Source organism: Monodon monoceros, unplaced genomic scaffold (genome assembly GCF_005190385.1).
Source record: "Monodon monoceros isolate NGI ecotype Baffin Bay Population unplaced genomic scaffold, NGI_Narwhal_1 Super_Scaffold_14, whole genome shotgun sequence".
NCBI lineage: Eukaryota > Metazoa > Chordata > Mammalia > Artiodactyla > Monodontidae > Monodon > Monodon monoceros.
In genome coordinates this window covers 46312450-46333596 of record NW_021703770.1, presented here as the reverse complement: position 1 = coordinate 46333596, position 21147 = coordinate 46312450, and the positions used below count along the sequence as shown (strand labels likewise).

The 21147-nt window shown below is 35.7% G+C and overlaps 1 protein-coding gene across 1 annotated transcript in view; it reads left to right on the top strand.

Annotated features, from left to right (window-relative positions):
* Positions 1 to 17236, top strand: part of CNBD1 (cyclic nucleotide binding domain containing 1) — a 437906-nt gene extending 420670 nt beyond the window's left edge. Inside the window, 1 exon segment of the mRNA XM_029222632.1 lies at positions 16848 to 17236. Coding sequence (XP_029078465.1) covers positions 16848 to 17236 — 389 coding nt within the window.
* The last annotated feature ends 3911 nt before the right edge of the window (positions 17237 to 21147 follow it).

The following is a 21147-nucleotide window of genomic DNA, read 5'->3' as shown; positions in this document are numbered from 1 at the left end:
TGAATCACTCTTCAGCTCCCAGTGCCAAAGATTCAGTCAGATGGGAAGCGAAGGAGTGTTATTCAAATATTTAACACTTGGAAGAGCTCAACCCTGATCGGTTCAGAAGAAAGTGCTCAGAGCAGGATCTTGAAGGATCCCTGACATGCCAATCATCATGTATTTAGTAGTGGGAGATCTGAGGTCTAGAGCAGCTGAGGTGCTTGTAGGATACTTAGGGTGCTTTTACAATGGTTATTTAACTCAGTTGGTGAGGAAATATTTCAATGTTATAATTGGTTCAGCTGAACTGGAGTAACCCATAACTAATTGTCACTGATATTAAATCATTTACATCAGAACTTTTCCAGATACATTTTTCTAGGGAGAAGAGTAATGATGCCAGAAAAGAATAAAAGAAAATATTCTACTTCACAGATTAATAATTGGTGATCTTCAGTTTGAACCTGTTAGGAATAAAGCTATTGTGAACATTCTTGCACATGTCTTTTGGTGGGCATATATACTCATCTTGGGATTACTGAGCAATAAAATGTCTTTAGCTTTAATAGATATTTCCAAGCAGTCTTCCAAAGTGCTATATTAATCTACACTCCCATGAGCAATGTATGAGAGTTCCAGTTGCACAATATCTTTCCTAACAGTGGTTGTTGTCAGTCTTTTTAATTTTAGGCATTCTCTTGGGGGGGTGATTATATCTCCTTGTGGCTTTAATTTGCATTTCCCAGATGAATAATAATATTAAGCACCTTTTCATATGCATACTGGTCATTTGAATATCCACTTTTGTGAAGCATCTACTTCTAATAAAATTTTAAATGCACATAAACCTTAAAAAAAGAAAAAAAAAATTGGTGATCATGGCCCTGGCAATGTCACCTTATGTAGGTTGTTCCTGTTGTAAGATTCCAGTTACACCTTACCTTCCTTTGTCCCTACCTGGAGTGATTCTCCAGGACTCCCAGAGGTTTTATGAGCTACCAATTACCTTTCCACTACAAGCCTTTTCTGTTTAAGCTAACCAGATTTAATTTCTCTTGTTTACAACTGAGAAGGCTGTTAAAGAATCTTATACCATGGCTGGCAGTGATACATCCTTCCATGAAGAATTGATTTGCTGAAGGACTCTATTATTCCTGGTAGAAAATTGAAATTTTTTGCCATATTTGGTTAAATTATGGTTTGTTGTACATTTGGAATAAGAGCAATGTCTTTAAGGACTTTTTAGGAAAATATTATGATGTTGCAATATGCTGATTAATTATTATGGCCATCATACATATTTTCCAAGAAAGAGACAAGCTTCGGCCTCTCTGGACACAAAAAATAAAGAAAAGACAGTTTTTATAATAAACATTTTCACCGTTGATAATTTGATTCTTTGAATTGCTGGAAAATACATTGTAATCCAAATTTAATGTCTGATAACTGAGACAGAAAGATTCTCAGAAGATTAGATTACTTAAAATATAAGTCTGAACACTTAAGCCTCTTTCAAATACCTCTGGTTAACCCAGTGGTTTCAACTTTGGCTGCACATTGCTTTTTAAAAAATAATGATGCTTTGCTTCCAGCCCCTGAAATTCTTATTTAATTAATTTTTCTTAGAAAGTAGTTTGAGCATTTTTTTTAAATGTTCCCTACGTAATTTTGAAGAATAATTCTGTCTCATTGAAGAAGTCTCTGGAATGTAGCCTGGAGAACAGAATCATACTCCAGGTTTTGATTTATCTTGTACTGAAGCTATTAATTTGTAAACTAGAGTGTGCTTAGTGCAGAAAGGCTTGCTGTGAGGAAACATTCAAAAACTGTGCATAAATATCCTCTTTGGGTGTGGTTTCTAGTCAACTCGATAAACCAGAAACAAATATATTGGAGACTTATTGAGGTTTTAAAGATAATTATATTGAAATAAAATGAGGCTTTAATGTCCTAGATTCTTATTCTTCTGACAAGTAAGTGAAATATTATATGTTAATTACCTAGCACAATGCCTTACAGAACGCAGGCCCTCACTGAAGGGAAGTAGTTTTTAAAAATTATTATCACTGTTATCTTTATTCTTCCTTCTTCTCCTCCTCCTCCAACTACTATTGAGAGTAAGAGACTGTGTGTTTTCTAAGTAAATCCAATGAATATCTCGACCACAATTTTAAGATGTGTTTTTTATGTGCTGCAGTACACATGATTTGTGTTTTCACAGTTCTTTTGGATCCCTGAATGCATTTAATCTGAGGAAAAATTTGTTGTCAATAGGGTATCAGACCCAGTGTGAAAACCACCTCCTCAGCCTCCATCAGGTGATTCAATTACAGGACAAATAGTACTATTTCAACAGTAAATGACCATGACTTATTGACAAGTTTTGTTTTGTTTTGTTTTGTTTTGTTTTGTAGTATATACCTCAAATGTCCAGATCAACCAAGAGTCCTATTAGGGAGTGGATTGCTGTCAGCATTCTGGTGATGGATCCAGTACAGAACTGTCTGACAAAAGGCCAGCATCACGGAGGGTATTTGATCAACAAGGAAGAAGAACAGGGCAGGAAGGCCACTCTGATGGAAGTTTTTTTTTTTTTTTGCGGTACGCGGGCCTCTCACTGTTGTGGCCTCTCTCGTTGCGAAGCACTGGCTCCGGAAGCACAGGCTCAGCGGCCATGGCTCACGGGCCCAGCCGCTCTGCGGCACGTGGGATCTTCCCAGAACGGGGCATGAACCCGTGTCCCCTGCATCGGCAGGCGGACTCTCAACCACTGCGTCACCAGGGAAGCCCTGGTGGAAGTTTTTATGTCAAAAAGTATAGGGGATGAATCTGGGAAGAGGGCAAGGGCATGAAAGAAGATAATATAATGTTCCTTAGGGTAATATACCTGAGAGAAACATTGTAAGGTTATGGGATACAACCATTTCTTTGATTTTTTAAAATAATATCACAAATGTATATGGCAGGTATTTAGTAATAATTTGTTAATGGTTTATTATTGCCTAAGACAGGGTTACAAATTTTCTTAATCTATGATTTTGTGAGATACCTAAATGAGTAAACAACTGCATGGTTTATGTTCTAAAACAGTAACACATGGAAGGAATAAAGAAAGGGAGACATCGTAAGCATTACTCATGCTGTGCATCTTTTGAAAACTCCATTCTTGAGATATGACAATTTACTTGGGCATGAAATGTGATTAACAATATTAATGGCAGAAGGAAAGCCTACATTCAGTATTCTGGCTGATACACCCAGGTCACTATTTCAGAGATTTGAAACTATCTCAGATTTTATTGTGATTCACATTAAAGGTATTAGAATTATTGATATCTCTTTCACCACTGAAAAGATTAGCTCTGGTAAACATCAAACAGCTGTTATTGGGGAGGAGTTTCAAGATGGTGGAAGAGTAAGACACGGAGATCAACTTCCTCCACACAAATACATCAGAAATACAACTACATGTGGAACAACTCCTACAGAACACTTACTGAATGCTGGCAGAAGACCTCAGACCTCCCAAAAGACAAGAAACTCCCCACGTACCAGGGTAGGGCGAAAGAAAAAAGAAAAAACAGAGACAAAAGAATGGGGACCAGACCTGCACCAGTGGGAGGGAGCTGTGAAGGAGGAAAGGTTTCCACACACTAGGAAGCCCCTTCGTGGGTGGAGACTGAGGGTGGCAGAAGGGGGAAGCTTCAGAGCCACAGAGGAGAGCGCGGCCACAGGGGTGCAGAGGGCAAAGCGGAGAGATTCCCACACAGAGAAGCTGTGCCAACCAGCACTCACCAGCCCAAGAGGCTTGTCTGCTAACACACTGGGGGCAGGCGGGGGCTGGGAGCTGAGGCTCGGGCTTCGGAGGTCAGATCCCAGGGAGAGGACTGGGGTTGGCGGCATGAACACAGCCTGAAGGGGCCTAGTAGGCCACAGCTAGCTGGGAGGGAGTCCGGGAAAAAGTATGGAACTGCCGAAGAGGCAAGAGAATTTTTCTTGCCTCTTTGTTTCCTGGTGCACAACGAGAGGGGATTACGAGCGCCGCTTAAGGGAGTTTCAGAGACAGGTGCCAGCCACAGCTATCAGCACGGACCCCAGAGACAGGCATGAGATGCTAAGGATGCTGCTGCTGCCACCAAGAAGCCTGTGTGCAAGCACAGGTCACTATCCACACCTCCCATCCTGGGAGCCTGTGCAGCCTGCCACTGCCAGTGTCCCGTGATCTAGGGACAACTTCCCCAGGAGAACACACAGCGTGCGTCAGTCTGGTGCAATGTCACACCGGGCTCTGCCACCACAGGCTCACCCCACAATCCATGTCTCTCCCTCCCCCCAGCCTGAGTGAGCCAGAGCCACCGAATCAGCTGTTACTTTAACCCTGTCCTCTCTGAGAGAAGAAGAGAGGCCCTCAGGCGACCTACACACAGGGGCAGGGCCAAATCCAAAGCTGAACCCCAGGAGCTGTGCGAACAAAGAGAAAGGGAAATCTCTCTCAGCAGCCTCAGGAACAGTGGATTAAATATCCACAATCGACTTGATGTACCCTGCATTTGTGGAATACCTGAATAGACAACAAATCATCCCAAATTGAGGAGGTGGACTTTGGGAGCAATGGTATATATATATATATATTTTTCCATTTTTCTCTTTTTATGAGTGTGTAAGTATATGTTTCTGTGTGTGATTTTGTCTGTATAGCTTTGCTTTTACCATTTGTCCTAGGGTTCTGTCTGTCCGTTTTTATTTTATTTTATTGTTTTTTTAGTATAGTTTTAACACTTGTTATCACTGGTGGATTTGTTTTCTAGTTTGGTTACTCTCCTCTTTTTTTTTTTTATTACTACTTTATAATTTTTTTAATAAATATTTTTTATTTTAATAAATTTAATTTATTTTATCTTCTTTCTTTCTTTCTTTCTTTCTTTCTTTCTTTCTACATTTTCTCCCTTTTATTCTGAACCATGTGGATGACAGGCTCTTGGTGCTTCAGCCAGGTGTCAGGGTTGTGCCTCTGAGGTGGGAGAGCCAACTTGAGGACACTGGCCCACAAGACACCTCCCATCTCCACACAATATCAAACGGGGAAAATTTCCCAGAGATCTCCATCTCAACACCAAGACCCAGCTCCACTCAACGACCAGCAAGCTACAGTACTGGATACCCTATGCCAAACAACTAGCAACACAGGAACACAATGCCACTCATTAGCAGAGAGGCTACCTAAAATGAAAATAAGGTCACAGATACCCCAAAACACACCACCGGACTTAGTCCGGCCCATCAGAAAGACCATATCCAGCCTCATTCACCAGAACACAGGCACCAGTGTCTGCCACCAGGAAGCCTACAACCCACTGCACAACCGAAGTCACTGGGGGCAGACACCAGAAACAAGGAGAACTATGAACCTGCAGCCTGGAAAAAGGAGACCCTAATCACAGTAAGTAAAGCAAAATGAGACGACAGAGAAACACACAGCAGATGAAGGAGCAAGGCAAAAACCCACCAGACATAACAAATGAACAGGAAATAGGCAGTCTACCTGAAAAATAATTCAGAATAATGATAGTAAAGATGATCCAAAATCTTGGAAATAGAATGGAGAAAATAAAAGAAATGTTTAACAAGGACCTAGAAGAACTAAAGAGAAAACAAACAGTGATGAACAACAAAATAAATGAAATTCAAAATTCTGTAGAAGGGATCAATAGCAGAATAACTGAGGCAGAAGAATGGACAAGTGACCTGCAAGATAAAATAGTGGAAATAACTACTGCAGAGCAGAATAAAGAAAAAAAGAATGAAAAGAACTGAGGACAGTATCAGAGGCCTCTGGGACAACATTAAACTCACCAACATTCGAATTACAGGGGTCCCAGAAGAAGAAAAGAAAAAGAAAGGGACTGAGAAAATATTTGAAGACATTACAGTTGAAAACTTCCCTTATATGGGAAAGGAAATAGTTAATCAAGTAGAGGAAGCACAGAGAGTCCCATACAGGATAAATCCAAGGAGAAATATGCCAAGACACATATTAATCAAACTATCAACAATTAAATACAAAGAAAAAAAATTAAAAGCAGCAAGGGAAAAATAACAAATAACACACAAGGGAATCCTCATAAGGTTAACAGCTAAACTTTCAGCAGAAATTCTGCAAGCCAGAAGGGAGTGGTAAGACATATTTAAGTGATGAAGGAGAGAAAACCTACAACCAAGATTACTCTATCCACGAATGACCTCATTCAGATTTGATGGAGAAATTAAAACTTTACAGACAAGCAAAACTAAGAGAATTCAGCACCACCAAACCAGCTTTACAACAAATGCTAAAGGAACTTCTCTAGGCAGGAAACACAAGAGAAGGAAATGACCTACAATAACAAATGCAAAACAATTAAGAAAATGGTAATAGGAACATGGATATCGATAACTACCTTAAATGCAAATGGTTTAAATGCTCCAACCAAAAGACATGGACTGGCCGAATGGATACAAAAACAAGACCCATTATATGTTGTCTAAAAGAGACCAACATCAGACCTAGGGACACATACAGACTGAAAGTGAGGGGATGGAAAAAGATATTCCATGCAAATGGAAATCAAAAGAAAGCAGGAGTAGCAATTCTCATATCAGACAAAATAGACTTTAAAACAAAGACTATTACAAGAGACAAAGAAGGACACCACATAATGATCAAGGGATCAATCCAAGAAAAGTTATAACAATTGTAAATATTTATGCACCCAACATAGGAGCACCTCAATACATAAGGCAAATACTAACAGCCATAAAAGGGGAAATCGACAGTAACACAATCATAGTAGGGGACTTTAACACCCTACTTTCACCAATGGACAGATCATCCAAATTGAAAATAAATAAGGAAACACCAGCTTTAAATGACACATTAAACAAGATGGACTTAATGGATATTTGTAGGACATTCCATCCCAAAACAACAGAATACACATACCTTTCAAGTGCTCGTGGAACATTCTCCAGGATAGATCATATCTTGGGTCACAAATCAAGCCTTGGTAAATTTAAGAAAATTTTAACCCTATCAAGTATCTTTTCCAACCGCAATACTATGAGACTAGATATCAATTACAGGAAAAAATCTGTAAAAAATACAAACACATAGAGGCTAAACAATACACTACTTAATAACCAAAAGAAGACTGAAGAAATCAAAGAGGAAATCAAAAAATACCTAGAAACAAATAACAATGTGAAAACAACAACTCAGAACCTATGGGATGCAGCAAAAGCAGTTCTAAGAAGGAAGTTTATAGCAGTACAATCCTACCTTAAGAAACAAGAAACATCTCAAATAAACAACCAAACTTACACCTAAAGCAATTAGAGAAAGAAGAACAAAAAAAAACCAAAGTTAGCAGAAGAAAAGAAATCATAAAAATCTGATCAGAAATAAATGAAAAAGAAATGAAGGAAACAATAGCAAAGATCAATAAAACTAAAATCTTTGATAAGATGAACAAGATTGATAAACCATTAGCCAGACTCATCAAGAAAACAAGGGAGAAGACTCAAATCAATAGAATTAGAAATGAAAAAAGGAAAAGTAACAAGTGACACTGCAGAAATACAAAGGATCATGAGAGATTACTACAAGCAACTCTATGCCAAAAAAATAGACAACCTGGAAAAAATGGACAAATTCTTAGAAATGCACAACCTTCTGAGACTGAACTAGGAAAAAATTGAAAATATGACCAGGCCAATCACAAGCACTGATATGAAACTGAGATTAAAATCTTCCAACAAACAAAAGCCCAGGACCAGATGGCTTCACAGGCGAATTCTATTAAACATTTAGAGAAGAGCTAACATCTATCCTTCTCAAACTCTTCCAAATTATAGCAGAGAGAGGAACACTCTCAAACTCATTCTACAAGCCCACCATCACCCTAATACCCAAACCAGACAAAGATGTCACAAAGACAGAACACTACAGGCAAATATCACTGATGAACATAAATGGAAAGATCCTCAACAAAATACTAGAATACAGGGCTTCCCAGGTGGCACAGTGGTTGAGAGTCTGCCTGTCGATGCAGGGGACATAGGTTCGTGCCCCAGTCCAGGAAGATCCCACATGCCACGGAGCGGCTGGGCCCATGAGCCATGACTGCTTAGCCTGCACGTCCAGAGCCTGTGCTCCTCAATGGGAGAGGCCCCAAAGGTGAGAGGCCCCTGTAACACACACACACACACACACACACACACACACACACACACACAAACTAGAGAACAGAATCCAACAGCACATTAAAAGGATCATACACCATGATCAAGTGGGGTTTATCCCAGGAATGCAAGGATTTTTCAATATACACAAATCAATCAATGTGATACACTATTAACAAATTGAAGGAGAAAAACCATATGGTCATCTCAATAGATGCAGAGAAAACTTTCGAAATAATTCAACACCAATTTATGATAAAAACCCTGTAGAAAGTAGGCATAGAAGGAACTTTCTTCAACATAATAAAGGCCATATATGACAAACCCAAAGCCAATATCGTCCTTATGGTGAAAAACTGAAACCATTTCCGCTAAGATCAGGAACAAAACAGGGCTGCCCACTCTCACCACTATTACTCAACATAGTTTTGGAATTTTTAGCCACAGCAATCAGAGAAGAGAAAGAAATAAAATGAATACAAATTGGAAAAGAAGAAGTAAAGCTGTTATTGTTTGTAGATGACATGATACTATACATAGAGAATCCTAAAGATGCTACCAGAAAACTACTAGAGCTATTCAATGAATTTGGTAAAGTAGCAGGATACAAAATTAATGAACAGAAATCTCTTGCATTCCTATACACTAATGTTGAAAAATATGAAAGTGAAATTAAGAAAGCAATCCCATTTACCATTGCAACAAAAAAAATAAAATATATAGGAATAAACCTACCTAAGGAGACAAAAGACTTGTATGCAGAAAATTATAAGAAATTGATGAAAGAAATTAAAGATGATACAAATAGATGGAGAGATATACCATGTTCTTGGATTGGAAGAATGAACATTGTGAAAATGACTCTACTACCCAAAGCAATCTACAGATTCAATGCTATCCCTATCAAACTACCACTGGCATTTTTCTCAGAATGAGAACAAAAATTTCACAATTTGTATGGAAACATAAAAGACACCAAATAGCCAAATCCGTCTTGAGAAAGAAAAGTGGAGCTGGAGGAATCAGGCTCCCTAAGTTTAGACTAAACTACAAAGCTACAGTAATCAAGACAGTATGGTATTGGCACAAAAACAGAAATATAGATCAATGGAACAGGACAGAAACCCAGAGATAAACCCATGCACATATGGTCACCTTATCTTTGATAAAGGAGGCAAGAATATACAGTGGAGAAAAGACAGCCTCTTCTATAAGTGGTGCTGGGAAAACTGGACAGGTACATGTAAAAGAATGAAATTAGAACCATCCCTAACACGATACACAAAAATAAACTCAAAATGGATTAAAGACCTAAATGTAAGGCCAGAAACTATCAAACTCTTAGAGGAAAACATAGGCATAACACTCTATGACATAAATCACAGCAAGATCCTTTTTGACCCACCTCCTAGAGAAATGGAAACAAAAACAAAAATAAACAAATGGGACCTTATGAAACTTAAAAGCTTTTGCACAGCAAAGGAAACCATAAACAAGATGAAAAGACAACACTCAGAATGGCAGAAAATATTTGCAAATGAAGCAACTGACAAAGGATTAATCTTCAAAATTTACAAGCAGCTCGTGCAGCTCAATATCAAGAAAACAAACAACCCTATCCAAAAATGGGCAGAAGACCTAAATAGACATTTCTCCACAGAAGATATAAAGATTGCCAACAAACACATGAAAGAATGCTCAACATCATTAATCATCAGAGAAATGCAAATAAAAACTACAATGAGATATCCTCACACATCAGTCAGAATGGTCATCATCAAAAAATCTAGAAACAATAAATGCTGGAGAGGGTGTGGAGAAAAGGGAACACTCTTGCACTGCTGGTGGGAATGTAAATTGATACAGCCACTGTGTAGAACAGTATGGAGGTTTCTTAAAAAACTACAAATAGAACTACCATACAACCCAGCCATCCCACTACTGGGTATATACCCTAAGAAAACCATAATTCAAAAAGCGTCATGTACCAAAATGATCATTGCAGCTCTATTTACAGTAGCCAGGACATGGAAGCAACCTAAGTGCCCATCAACAAATGAATGGATAAAGACGATGTGGCACATATGTACAATGGAATATTACTTAGCCATACAAAGAAACGAAATTGAGTTATTTGTAGTGAGGTGGATGGACCTAGAGTCTGTCATACAGAGTGAAATAAGTCAGAAAGAGAAAAACAAATACAATATGCTAACACATATATATAGAATCTAAAAAAAAAAAAGAAAATTGGTCATGAAGAACCTAGGGACAAGACAGGAATAAAGACACAGACATACTAGAGAATGGACTTGAGGATAAGGGGAGGGGGAAGGGTAAGTTGGGACAGAGTGAGAGAGTGGCATGGACATATATACACTACCAAACGTAAAATAGATAGCTAGTGGGAAGCAGCCGCATAGCACAGAGAGATCAGCTCTGTGCTTCGTTACCACCTAGAGGGGTGGCATAGGGAAGGTGGGAGGGAGGGAGACGCAAGAGGGAAGAGATATGGGGCCATATGTATATGTATAACTGATTCAGTTTGTTATAAAGCAGAAACTAACACACCATTGTAACGCAATTATACTCCAATAAAGATGTTAAAAACAACAACAAAGAAATCTGCTATCTGGAAACATGTGGAGAGTATTTACGGAAATTGATTATCCACTCACAACGTGAAATTCCTGCATATTTGCATCTTTCAGTATATTTCTCTGTGGCCCTTGAAGTGAAGCCCTTGTCTTATGATTCGCCAAACTACAAAACTTAGTTTGATCACTTGTATCAGTTGAAGTGCATCTTCTTTTAATTAAAAAAAATTATATCATAAAGAGGGATTTTAGAAGACCATTCATTTAAATGACCTGTATCTCAGTATATCATCTAAGCTGTTGATTCCAACCTTTGTTCATGAATGGGGAACATTTTTAATGTGAAATATTTTATTAATGTCTATAGGATGATATTATACTGGTAACTATAGATTGACAAAATACCTAATGGCAAAAAGCTACTATGAATTTAATAACAATTTCAGTGATTTTGTATCAAAATAAATTCTCCATGCATTTAAAAATATTTTTTGAAAAACATATTCATTCACTAAGATAATATGTAGTTTATATGAAGATTTACATGCCACTGATAGCATCTTCATGGCTACCCATGGTCCACAGACCCAGATTGAGAAACAGGGTATAAATCAGACTTTTAAACCACCACAGAAGTCCTTGCTTGACCTTTCCCATTTATTTACAAAACCTATCTGCATCCTCAAAATTAATCACTATTCTCACTGGTAATTTTGTAAACAAGTTTTGCTCATTTTTAAGTTGTACATAACGAAATATAGCGTATAGTTCAGTTTATGGCCTCTTTTGCTCATTATTATGCTTGCAAGATTCATCTATGTTGTTGTTTAGATCAGTGTTTGTTTATTCTTATTGCTGAATGACATCCTCTTATCTGATTATACTATACTTTTTAATCAGTTCTATTGTTGATTGATATGGTTGAGGATATTGATATTGTTTGTAATTTGGGTTTGTTATGAAAAAATACTGCGATGAATATTTCAGCATTCTAGTAAATGCCTTTTATTGAACGTATTTCTAGTAGTCTTATTTCTCAGAATTGAATTTCTAGATCGTTCAATTTTAGTAAATATTGAAAAATAATTTTTCAAATTGATATGTACACATTTTCACTCCACCTATCAGTCTATAAGAATTCTCATTACTTCCAATCCTTGCGAACTCCCTGTATTTTCTGTCCTTGCAGCAATGTGGATGGGAAGTAAAGTTATCTCGTAGTTTCAATTTGCATTACCTTGAAGAATAATAAGGTTAAACAGTGTTAAAATATTTTCATTTGTGATTTGGATATCCTCTTTGATATCCACTTGCTCATGTGAATATTGGGTGGCCTGTATTTTTATTCATTTGTAGATTTTTTTCAGTAAATTTTATATATGAGTCAGATGTATGTATGGCATATATTTTCTCCCACTTATTGGCTTGAATTTTCTCTTAATGAATTTCTCTTAATGTTTTCATTAGATGAGAAGTTCTTCATCTTAATGAAGTCCAACTCATCATTTTCCCCCATATAGTGTTTTTTATATTCTTTCAAGGAAACTCATATTACCTAATATTCTTGAAGATAGCTGTCTGCATTGTCTTGTAGATATTTTTGTTTATTGTATCACCTTTCTCCTTTAGTTCTACAATACACTTTACATTTTTTGATTGTATTTTATGGCTTGCGTTCTTGGTAATACCTCTTCAAATATTGCTCTACTTCATTGTCTCCTTTCTTCATGGGATTATAACTCTTAGTACATCAGACATCTTCTTAAGTTTTTCTCTGTATTTTCTTTCCATGCCTCAAGTTGAGCATTTTCTTCTGAGCTATATCCAATTCATTAATCCTCTGTGTCTAATCTTCTTAATCCCAGTTATCAAGTCTTTACTTCTTGTTATTTTATTGTTAATTCTATAATTACCTTTTGATTTTTATTAACAGATACTAGCTAACTACTAAAATTCTTTACCCTGAAATATATTTTTCATAAACCTATGAATCAAAGTTATTATAAAGTCCTTATAACTTTAACATCTAGATCACCTTCCTGAATCTCTATTTTTCATTTTCTTTTTTTTCCCTTTGTTTTATGTATATTGATCTTGTGTTGTGATAGCCTTATAATATATAATTGAATCCTAATTATTGTGTAAAAATACAGTAGGGATAATTTTTATATCTGGATGATCTTATCTTTCCCATAGATATTTACTTTTGCATATTTCTGGCTTATCTCTTGAATCCAGTATTGAAACTGAGCTAACTTAAAGCTGGATTTCAGTTTTTTTAGGACAGGTCTATTTCAGATTTGACCTTGTACCTTGAGTGCAGACTTCCAGGATCTGATGTGTTAATCAGGCTTCTTAGTTGGCCCTGAGCTTTAGCTTTGCCCTTCCCTGCACCGTAAGACTGCCAAAAGATCTACATAACTTCTCAGACTCATACACCAACCTCTAGTTGATTCTCAATCTCTAAGGTTTCCCCTGCTTAGGAATCAGCAGATACCAGGAAAGAAAAAATGGCACTAAGCCACAGTTTCAGCATTTTCCATTCTCTCTGAGATTTTCTCCCTTCAAATCTTGGTTGTCTTGGTAATTTCTGATGCCTCCAAAGAGATTTAATGCATTTACCCAGCTTTTCTAGTTGTTCCTGTCAGTAGAGTGGGTTTGACACAAGCTAGTCCATCATAAGCAAAAGCAAAATCGCAAATATAATAGGCTTGATAGGCTTGTCATGGTCTGTTCTACAAGAATCTGAAGAAACATTAACTTTCCATTTTCATGATGTCACAACTTTCTTTTCTAACTAAATGGCATCAATTATTTTTACTTTTCCTCATAGGGCTTTTTTTCTAGTTAACATTGTCTTTGCCAGATATCTTCCTGATTTACTCCCATTTTGAAATGTAGGGCCCCATACTGACCACGAACTTTTAGTGTATGCCTTACTAATACAGAAAATAACAGAATTTTAACTCCTTCTACTTATATTTGAGATTCCATTAATTGAAATGCCTTTCTGAATCCTTTCTGAGAGCTTTGGGCTACTTTTCTCTTTCTATTCTTTTCCCCCAGTATTTATTAGAAGATTTTTCATATGTTATTTTAAGTATTTTAATTACTTCTCTATCACTAGCATATATGGCTATCCAAGGTCATAGATATGTTTTATTTATCCTTATTTATGGCACATAGTTGAAGCTAAAATTTTTACCGAAAGAACAAATAACAGAAGTCCTTAGAGTTCCATGTTTAACTTTCATTTCTCCAAAGAAGATATACAGACTGCCAACAAACACATGAAAGAATGCTCGACATCATTAATCATTAGAGAAATGCAAATCAAAACTACAATGAGATATCATCTCACACCAGTCAGAATGGTCATCATCAAAAAATCTAGAGACAATAAATGATGGAGAGGATGTGGAGAAAAGGGAACACTCTTGCACTGCTGGTGGGAATGTAAATTGATACAGTCACTGTGTAGAACAGTATGGAGGTTTCTTAAAAAACTACAAATAGAACTACCATACAACCCAGCAATCCCACTACTGGGCATATACCCTGAGAAAACCATAATTCAAAAAGCGTCATGTACCAAAATGATCATTGCAGCTCTATTTACAGTAGCCAGGACATGGAAGCAACCTAAGTGCCCATCAACAAATGAATGGATAAAGACGATGTGGCACATATGTACAATGGAATATTACTCAGCCATAAAGAGAAACGAAATTGAGCTATTTGTAATGAGGTGGATAGACCTAGAGTCTGTCATACAGAGTGAAGTAAGTCAGAAAGAGAAAGACAAATACCGTATGCTAACACATATATATGGAATTTAAGAAAAATAAATGTCATGAAGAGCCTAGGGGTAAGACAGGAATAAAGACACAGACCTACTAGAGAATGGACTTGAGGATGTGGGGAGGAGGATTGGTGAGCTGTGACAAAGCGAGAGAGAGGCATGGACATATATACACTACCAAACGTAAGGTAGATAGCTAGTGGGAAGCAGCCGCATAGCACAGAGAGATCAGCTCTGTGCTTCGTTACCACCTAGAGGGGTGGCATAGGGAAGGTGGGAGGGAGGGAGACGCAAGAGGGAAGAGATATGGGAACATATATATATGTATAACTGATTCCGTTTGTTATAAAGCAGAAACTAACACACCATTGTAAAGGAATTATACTCCAATAAAGATGTAAAAAAAAAAATAACTTTCAATTTACTAAAAATACAACTCTTATTCCTTCTATAGCTAAGCTCAGGCATTTCACAGGCAGGATTAGTCGAGATTAAATATGTCTTCATTTCATTAACATACATATTTAAAAGCTCATTGTACAAAATTCTCACAAACATTGTGCTATTGCCAAAAGATGCTGATCTATAACCAACTAGAAAAGTTGTTCTTAAAAATCTATTAATAAACACAAAGTAAATAATAAGCCAACCACCAGAAGCTGATTTATTAAAGTTTTATTGATGGGAATTTATTGACAATTTTTTAGCCTTCTCCTGACATTCATATCTGCTATTTTTTATTTTAAATATTTTTACATACATTTCTGATGAATATATATATATATCACTGTTTCCTAAATTCCCACCAAGTTATGTGTACTGAGACATTTCTTGTAAATTAGCTGAATTTTCCCATTAAAACAACCACAGCAGTAATGTGACAAATGCTATCTTAATGACATTAAAATACTATTTTCCCATAAATACTAAGATGAGTGGCCATGAACTGAATAGAACTCTAAATAATATTGTTTAAACAGTATACAATTTTCAGAAACAGATGGTTTCAATTGTATAGGGAAATATTTGACATAAAGTTTTTTTTTTCTCTCTCATTATTGCAACTGAATGAAATTTTATGAGGATTACCTCAACATTCATTAGTGCTTTTGGGCACAAATCCACTGGATTGCCCTTTACTTGTAGTTAGAGGTAACTTCAATACCTTAGATTTATCATACAAAAAGTTTCAGGAAAAAAACTTAAATAACTTGAACTGTTTTTTCAGTTTAAATTGAGATACCCATATCCTTCATTTTGTCCATTTTGGCAAATTAGGAAATTACATTCATGTTTGTTTTTTTAAAAATATAATGACTGTTTTCTTACAACATACCAATTCCTCTGATATACCGTGTTATTTTATGTGTTCCTTTTAAATATTAAAACTAGGATGAAGTGACATCTGCAAAATATAAAAACAACAAAAGCAAAACAGTTAATACAGTATCAACCTATCACTTCTGGCCAACCAATATGGCTAGGATTCTACTCTCAAATGTTAGACAAAAGAGACAGATGTGCCTAAAATGTACAAGTAATTTTATTAAGACATGCTTATGTTCTGATGTTTTGAATAACAATCATCTGCATGTTTTCTGTTCAAATATTTATTTTCCAAGTTCACTTGAATCTAGACCTCATTATGCTACAATTCCCAAGAAAAATATGAACTTTCATAATATACTAGGAGGCACTATGTTTTCATATTTGTGTTTCTTGCTACTTTAAATTCCTATACCTGTATTTTGAAATATTCAAGTTTTCATTCACCTGAAGCATTGTTTTACTTTTAACAATTAGTATCTTTTAATTTTAGTTATTTACCTTGGTGGATTTTACACTCTAATTTAATTATAACCCTTGAATTTTAATTGGTAAACCTAAACAGTTTAGCCACTGCTTGTATAAATGCTTATGTTATTACTATGTTTGTCAAATGGTCAGAGTTCTTTTTTTTTTTTCTATTTTAATGAACCTACCATGTGCACACTTAGAAATGAATAATATGTACTAGATATGTGTGGGTAGAAGGTTAGGAAAGGAGGAGTTCATAGATACATACTAATAATATCATACCTTAAGGTATAATACAATAACTATTAAAGAAACATTACTGATTACATCATTATGTATTTTTCTTTGTACATTTAGTATTTTTCAAAATGTACTGCTACTTCTTTATAACAAATGTAAACAAGTATTTTCTCATTATAAAAGTAATTTCTATAATGATAAAATACTTGTAGTACTCGATGATTTTGATCTCATTTTGCAAGCTGCTGGGAGTATATTTTTTGAATGGAGAATCCAGTTTTTGATGATAAAGCTGAGCTTCACAAGCAGCACCTCCCCAAATGAGTTACAGGTGTGTCAAGGAACTGTGGTTTTTCTCAGCCCTCAGGGGCCTGGGTGCCTGATGTTGCAGATCTGTTTCCTCCAGCAGCAAGCCACTTGTCAGGTTCTCCAAGAGAGGCAAAGTGGAGAGGGATCTGCTGAGTTCCCAGTAATACCTGCAGATGGCAAGCAATGTGAGCAACAACTGGCATTCATTGCTACACAAGGATCTGAGCACAACCCAGGAGTTGCCGTCTCATGTGGATTCCAACTTCACCTGCTTTGGAGTATGTGGCATTAGTTTTCTCTGTAGCAGTAGTTTTCTCCATGAGCACTAATGGAACTCCAAGAGCATATCAACTATTGGTCCTCAAGCTCAGAGTTTCTGATTCAGTAAGTCTGGGCTGTGGCCCAAGAAATATGTAGCTTTAACAAAGAACCAGGTGATACTTATACTTCTGGCCTGAGGAGCACACTTTGAGAACTACTTCCTCATAGGATCTTTTGTGGCCGTAGGTTACTTCTGAAGATTGCCTTAAAATGTCCTGTTTTACGCTCCTAAAATTTTATACACTGGTAAAATTGCAGGTATCACTATCAAAGAAGCAGTCTCAGAGCACAGAATTTTCAGATCTTGATGAAGATCATCTGTTGGGAAATTAGGTAGTAAAAAAAGATGATACCCTTACTGGAATGGAAAAATTAACCCTATCTCTCTTTGCTGATGACTTAATTGTGTATATAGAAAATCCTTAGAAATTCACAATAAACTATCAGAGTCAATAAATGAGTTCAGAAGGATACAAAATTTGTATATAAAAAGCAACTGTATTTCTATGCCCCATCAATAAACAACCTGAAAATGAAATTAAGAAAATAAGTCCATGTATAATAGTGTCAAAAAGAATAAAATACTTAGGAATAAATTTAATAAAAGAAATGTTTGCCTTGTACACTGAAAACTACAAAGCATCATTGAAATAAATGTAACAAAAGCCTAAATAAATGAAAAGACACCGTGTATTCATGGATTGGAACACCTAATATTGTTAAAATGGCAATACTCACCAAATTGATCTACAGGTTCGACATAACTGATCTACAGGTTCGACATAGCCCCTATCAAATCTCAGTTCTCTTTTTTTCTTGCAGAAATCAACAAACTGATCCTAAAATTAATATGGAACTACAGGGAACATAGAATAGTCAAAGGCATCTCAGAAAAGAAGAGCTAAGTAGGAGGACTCACACTTCTGGATTTCAAAACTTACTACACAAACTACAGTAGTCATGATTGTATAGTAGTAGCATAGGAATAAATTTTAGAGGTATTAAATATAATTAAGAATCCAGAAATAAACCCACATATTTATGGTTAATTGATTTCCAACAATAGTACTAAGACAATTTCAATAAATGGTGCTGGGAAAACTGGACATCTATAAGCAAAAGTATAAGTTTGGACCCCACTACCTCCTACCATATGCAAAAAATAAGTTAAAAGTGCATCAAATACTGAAATGTAACAGCTAAATTTATAAAACTCTTAAAAGAAAACATAGATGTAAATCTTCATGACCTTGCATTAGGCAATGGTTTCTACATGTGATACTTCAAAGAACATGAAGCCAAAGAGAGGATAGATAAAGTTGACTTCATAAAAAATTTTAAAGAAGACAAAACTTTTGTGCTTAAAAGGCACTATTTAGAAACTAAGAAGACCACTCACAAAATGAGAGATATGTGATTTTCAAATCATACATCTGATTGCAGTCTAGTATCCAGAATATATGCAGAACTATTGCAATTCTACCAAAATAACCGAAATAAACCAGTTAAAAAGTGAGTAAATAATCTTGAATATCCGTTCTTCAAATTAGGAGAAATGCTAATCAGAAAAAATGTGATGTCACTTCCATCCACTAAAATGGCAAAATAAAAAGTACAGGCAATAATAAGTGTTAATGAGAATGTGAAAAAATTGGAACCCTCATACATGGCTGATGGGAATGTAAAATGGTGTATTGGAAAATAGTTTGGCAGCTCTCAAAAAGTAAACCACTGAGCTTTCATATAGCTGAGTAATGATACTTCTAGGTATATACCCAGAAGAACTGAAAACATGTCCACACAAAAAGTTTTACATGAATGTTCCTAGCCCCAAAGTGGAAACAAATGTACATCAGCTGATGAATGACTAAAGAAACATGGCACGTCCATACAAGGGACTTATTCAACCATAAAAAGTAATGAAGTATCAATTTGTGCTACAACATGGTGAACCTCAAAAACATTATGCTGACTAAAAAAGCCAGACACAATAAGCTACATATTGTATGATTTCATTTGTATGATGTAACCAGAAAAGGCAAATCCATAGAGGCAGAAAGTAAATTAGTGTTGCCAAGGGTCTAGGTGGAGGTGGGAATAGGGACTGAATGCAATTAGGTACAGCATTTGTTTTCGGGGATGAAAATATTCCAGCATTAGACGATAGTGATGGTTGCACAATTTTGTTAATGTACTAAAAAATACGAACCTCATCTCAAATAAAATCTGCTTTTGAATGAACACTCTCTCATAGATTTTCTTTTTTTTGTTATTCAAATTCAAATACAGTTTAAATGTTATGATAATACTATAGGCACACCACAAACTGCTTCCTAATTTCAATTTAGATACATATTCTTTTCTCTGATATAAACTGTTTGATATTCTAAATTATTAAAAGCAACATAGTGATATGGGTAATCTAAGGTTGGTGTAAGAAAACATGAATAATAGTATAACATCTATTATGACAAAATGATGTTCCTATACTTTTACACTGGTAAAATTGAGGGAAAATCCATACAATTCTGGGTTGTGCCTTATGTTAACAAAAATCAATAGCCATATCTGTAACTTCTAATAAAGTAACTATCCATTTTTCTACCTTTTTATCAAGATAGACAGACCTTAGCTAAAATTCTGGCAATGAGGCTTGTTTAATTGTCCTGAGGCATCAATTTCTCATTTGTATAATTGTTGCCAGAAAATCTGTCTTATTGAAATTATGTGAGGATTGCATTAGATATTATGAAAGTTGTCTGAGGGGTGCCTAGCATTTAATATGCCCTATCAAATTCTAATTTGCTTGACTTCTTTCTTGTATCAGACCTCTTCATTTTCATGTTCCATTCACAGGCCCAGAAGTGAAAGTTTCTTAATCAATCTCTTCTAACTGAACCAGGGATAGACTCTTAATCTAATGTAAACAAATTTATAAGTTTGGACAAACCAATTATCTTCTCAATAAGTAAATTCTGTCATAAACACTAGGGCCAACTTGTAGTATCTTGAATTACAAGATTATGTAAACTTGGATTTTGGGTTTCCTCATTAAGAGCCTGTGAGGGAAGCCAGTTGATAATATAAGGGGGTTCAAACGTAGCAGTATGAGAGGCATTGTGTTATTCCCAACATACAAAGCTAGCACCCTTGTTTTCTGATATTTCTGAACTCAGATTCAATTCTCACTATGTCCTTAGAACTTGCTATATTATTTTGTATGTCCTTATTAGGCATACATCTTTTTTACTCTAGCTGGATTAAAGTGTATTCTAATCATTACAATCAAATGAATGTGTTATAAATTACTCCACTGCTTTTAAAATTCTGTTGTTTAGAGCAAATTTGTTTAGTTTTCAAGATATTAAATTGCATCATAGTTTTAAAATTAATATTGATTTTAAGTAGACTATAAGATTGGTTATTGATATCATGTAGTGTGTTTTGAAACTGACATTTTACCTTAAATATTAGCGGATTCATCATAAATTCCTATATTGAAGATAAAAGAGAATACAAAGATTACATAAGCCATAGGAGGAAAAATTATTAAAACAAGTTTGTCCAATAGTTGAATGGGTTGTGCATGAAATACCATGGTCCCAAATTTCACTACATATTAATATTTATAAATATGTTATCTAGGATGCTTTTGATGTGAGTAAAAAAACCAGCTAATTAAAAGAATAAAACTATTTATTGTGTAAGAAGAAGCAAACTATTCAACTATGTCAGAAAAGATTCTGGCTCTTTCTGTTTTTTCATTCAGCTATCCTCAATGTTTTGGCAGTAGTCCCTTTCATGCATCCAAGATTCTGCTTCAAGCTTTGTGATGCAACACAGCCTTGTCCAAAGCATAAAGGGTAGTTGCTCAACCTAGAC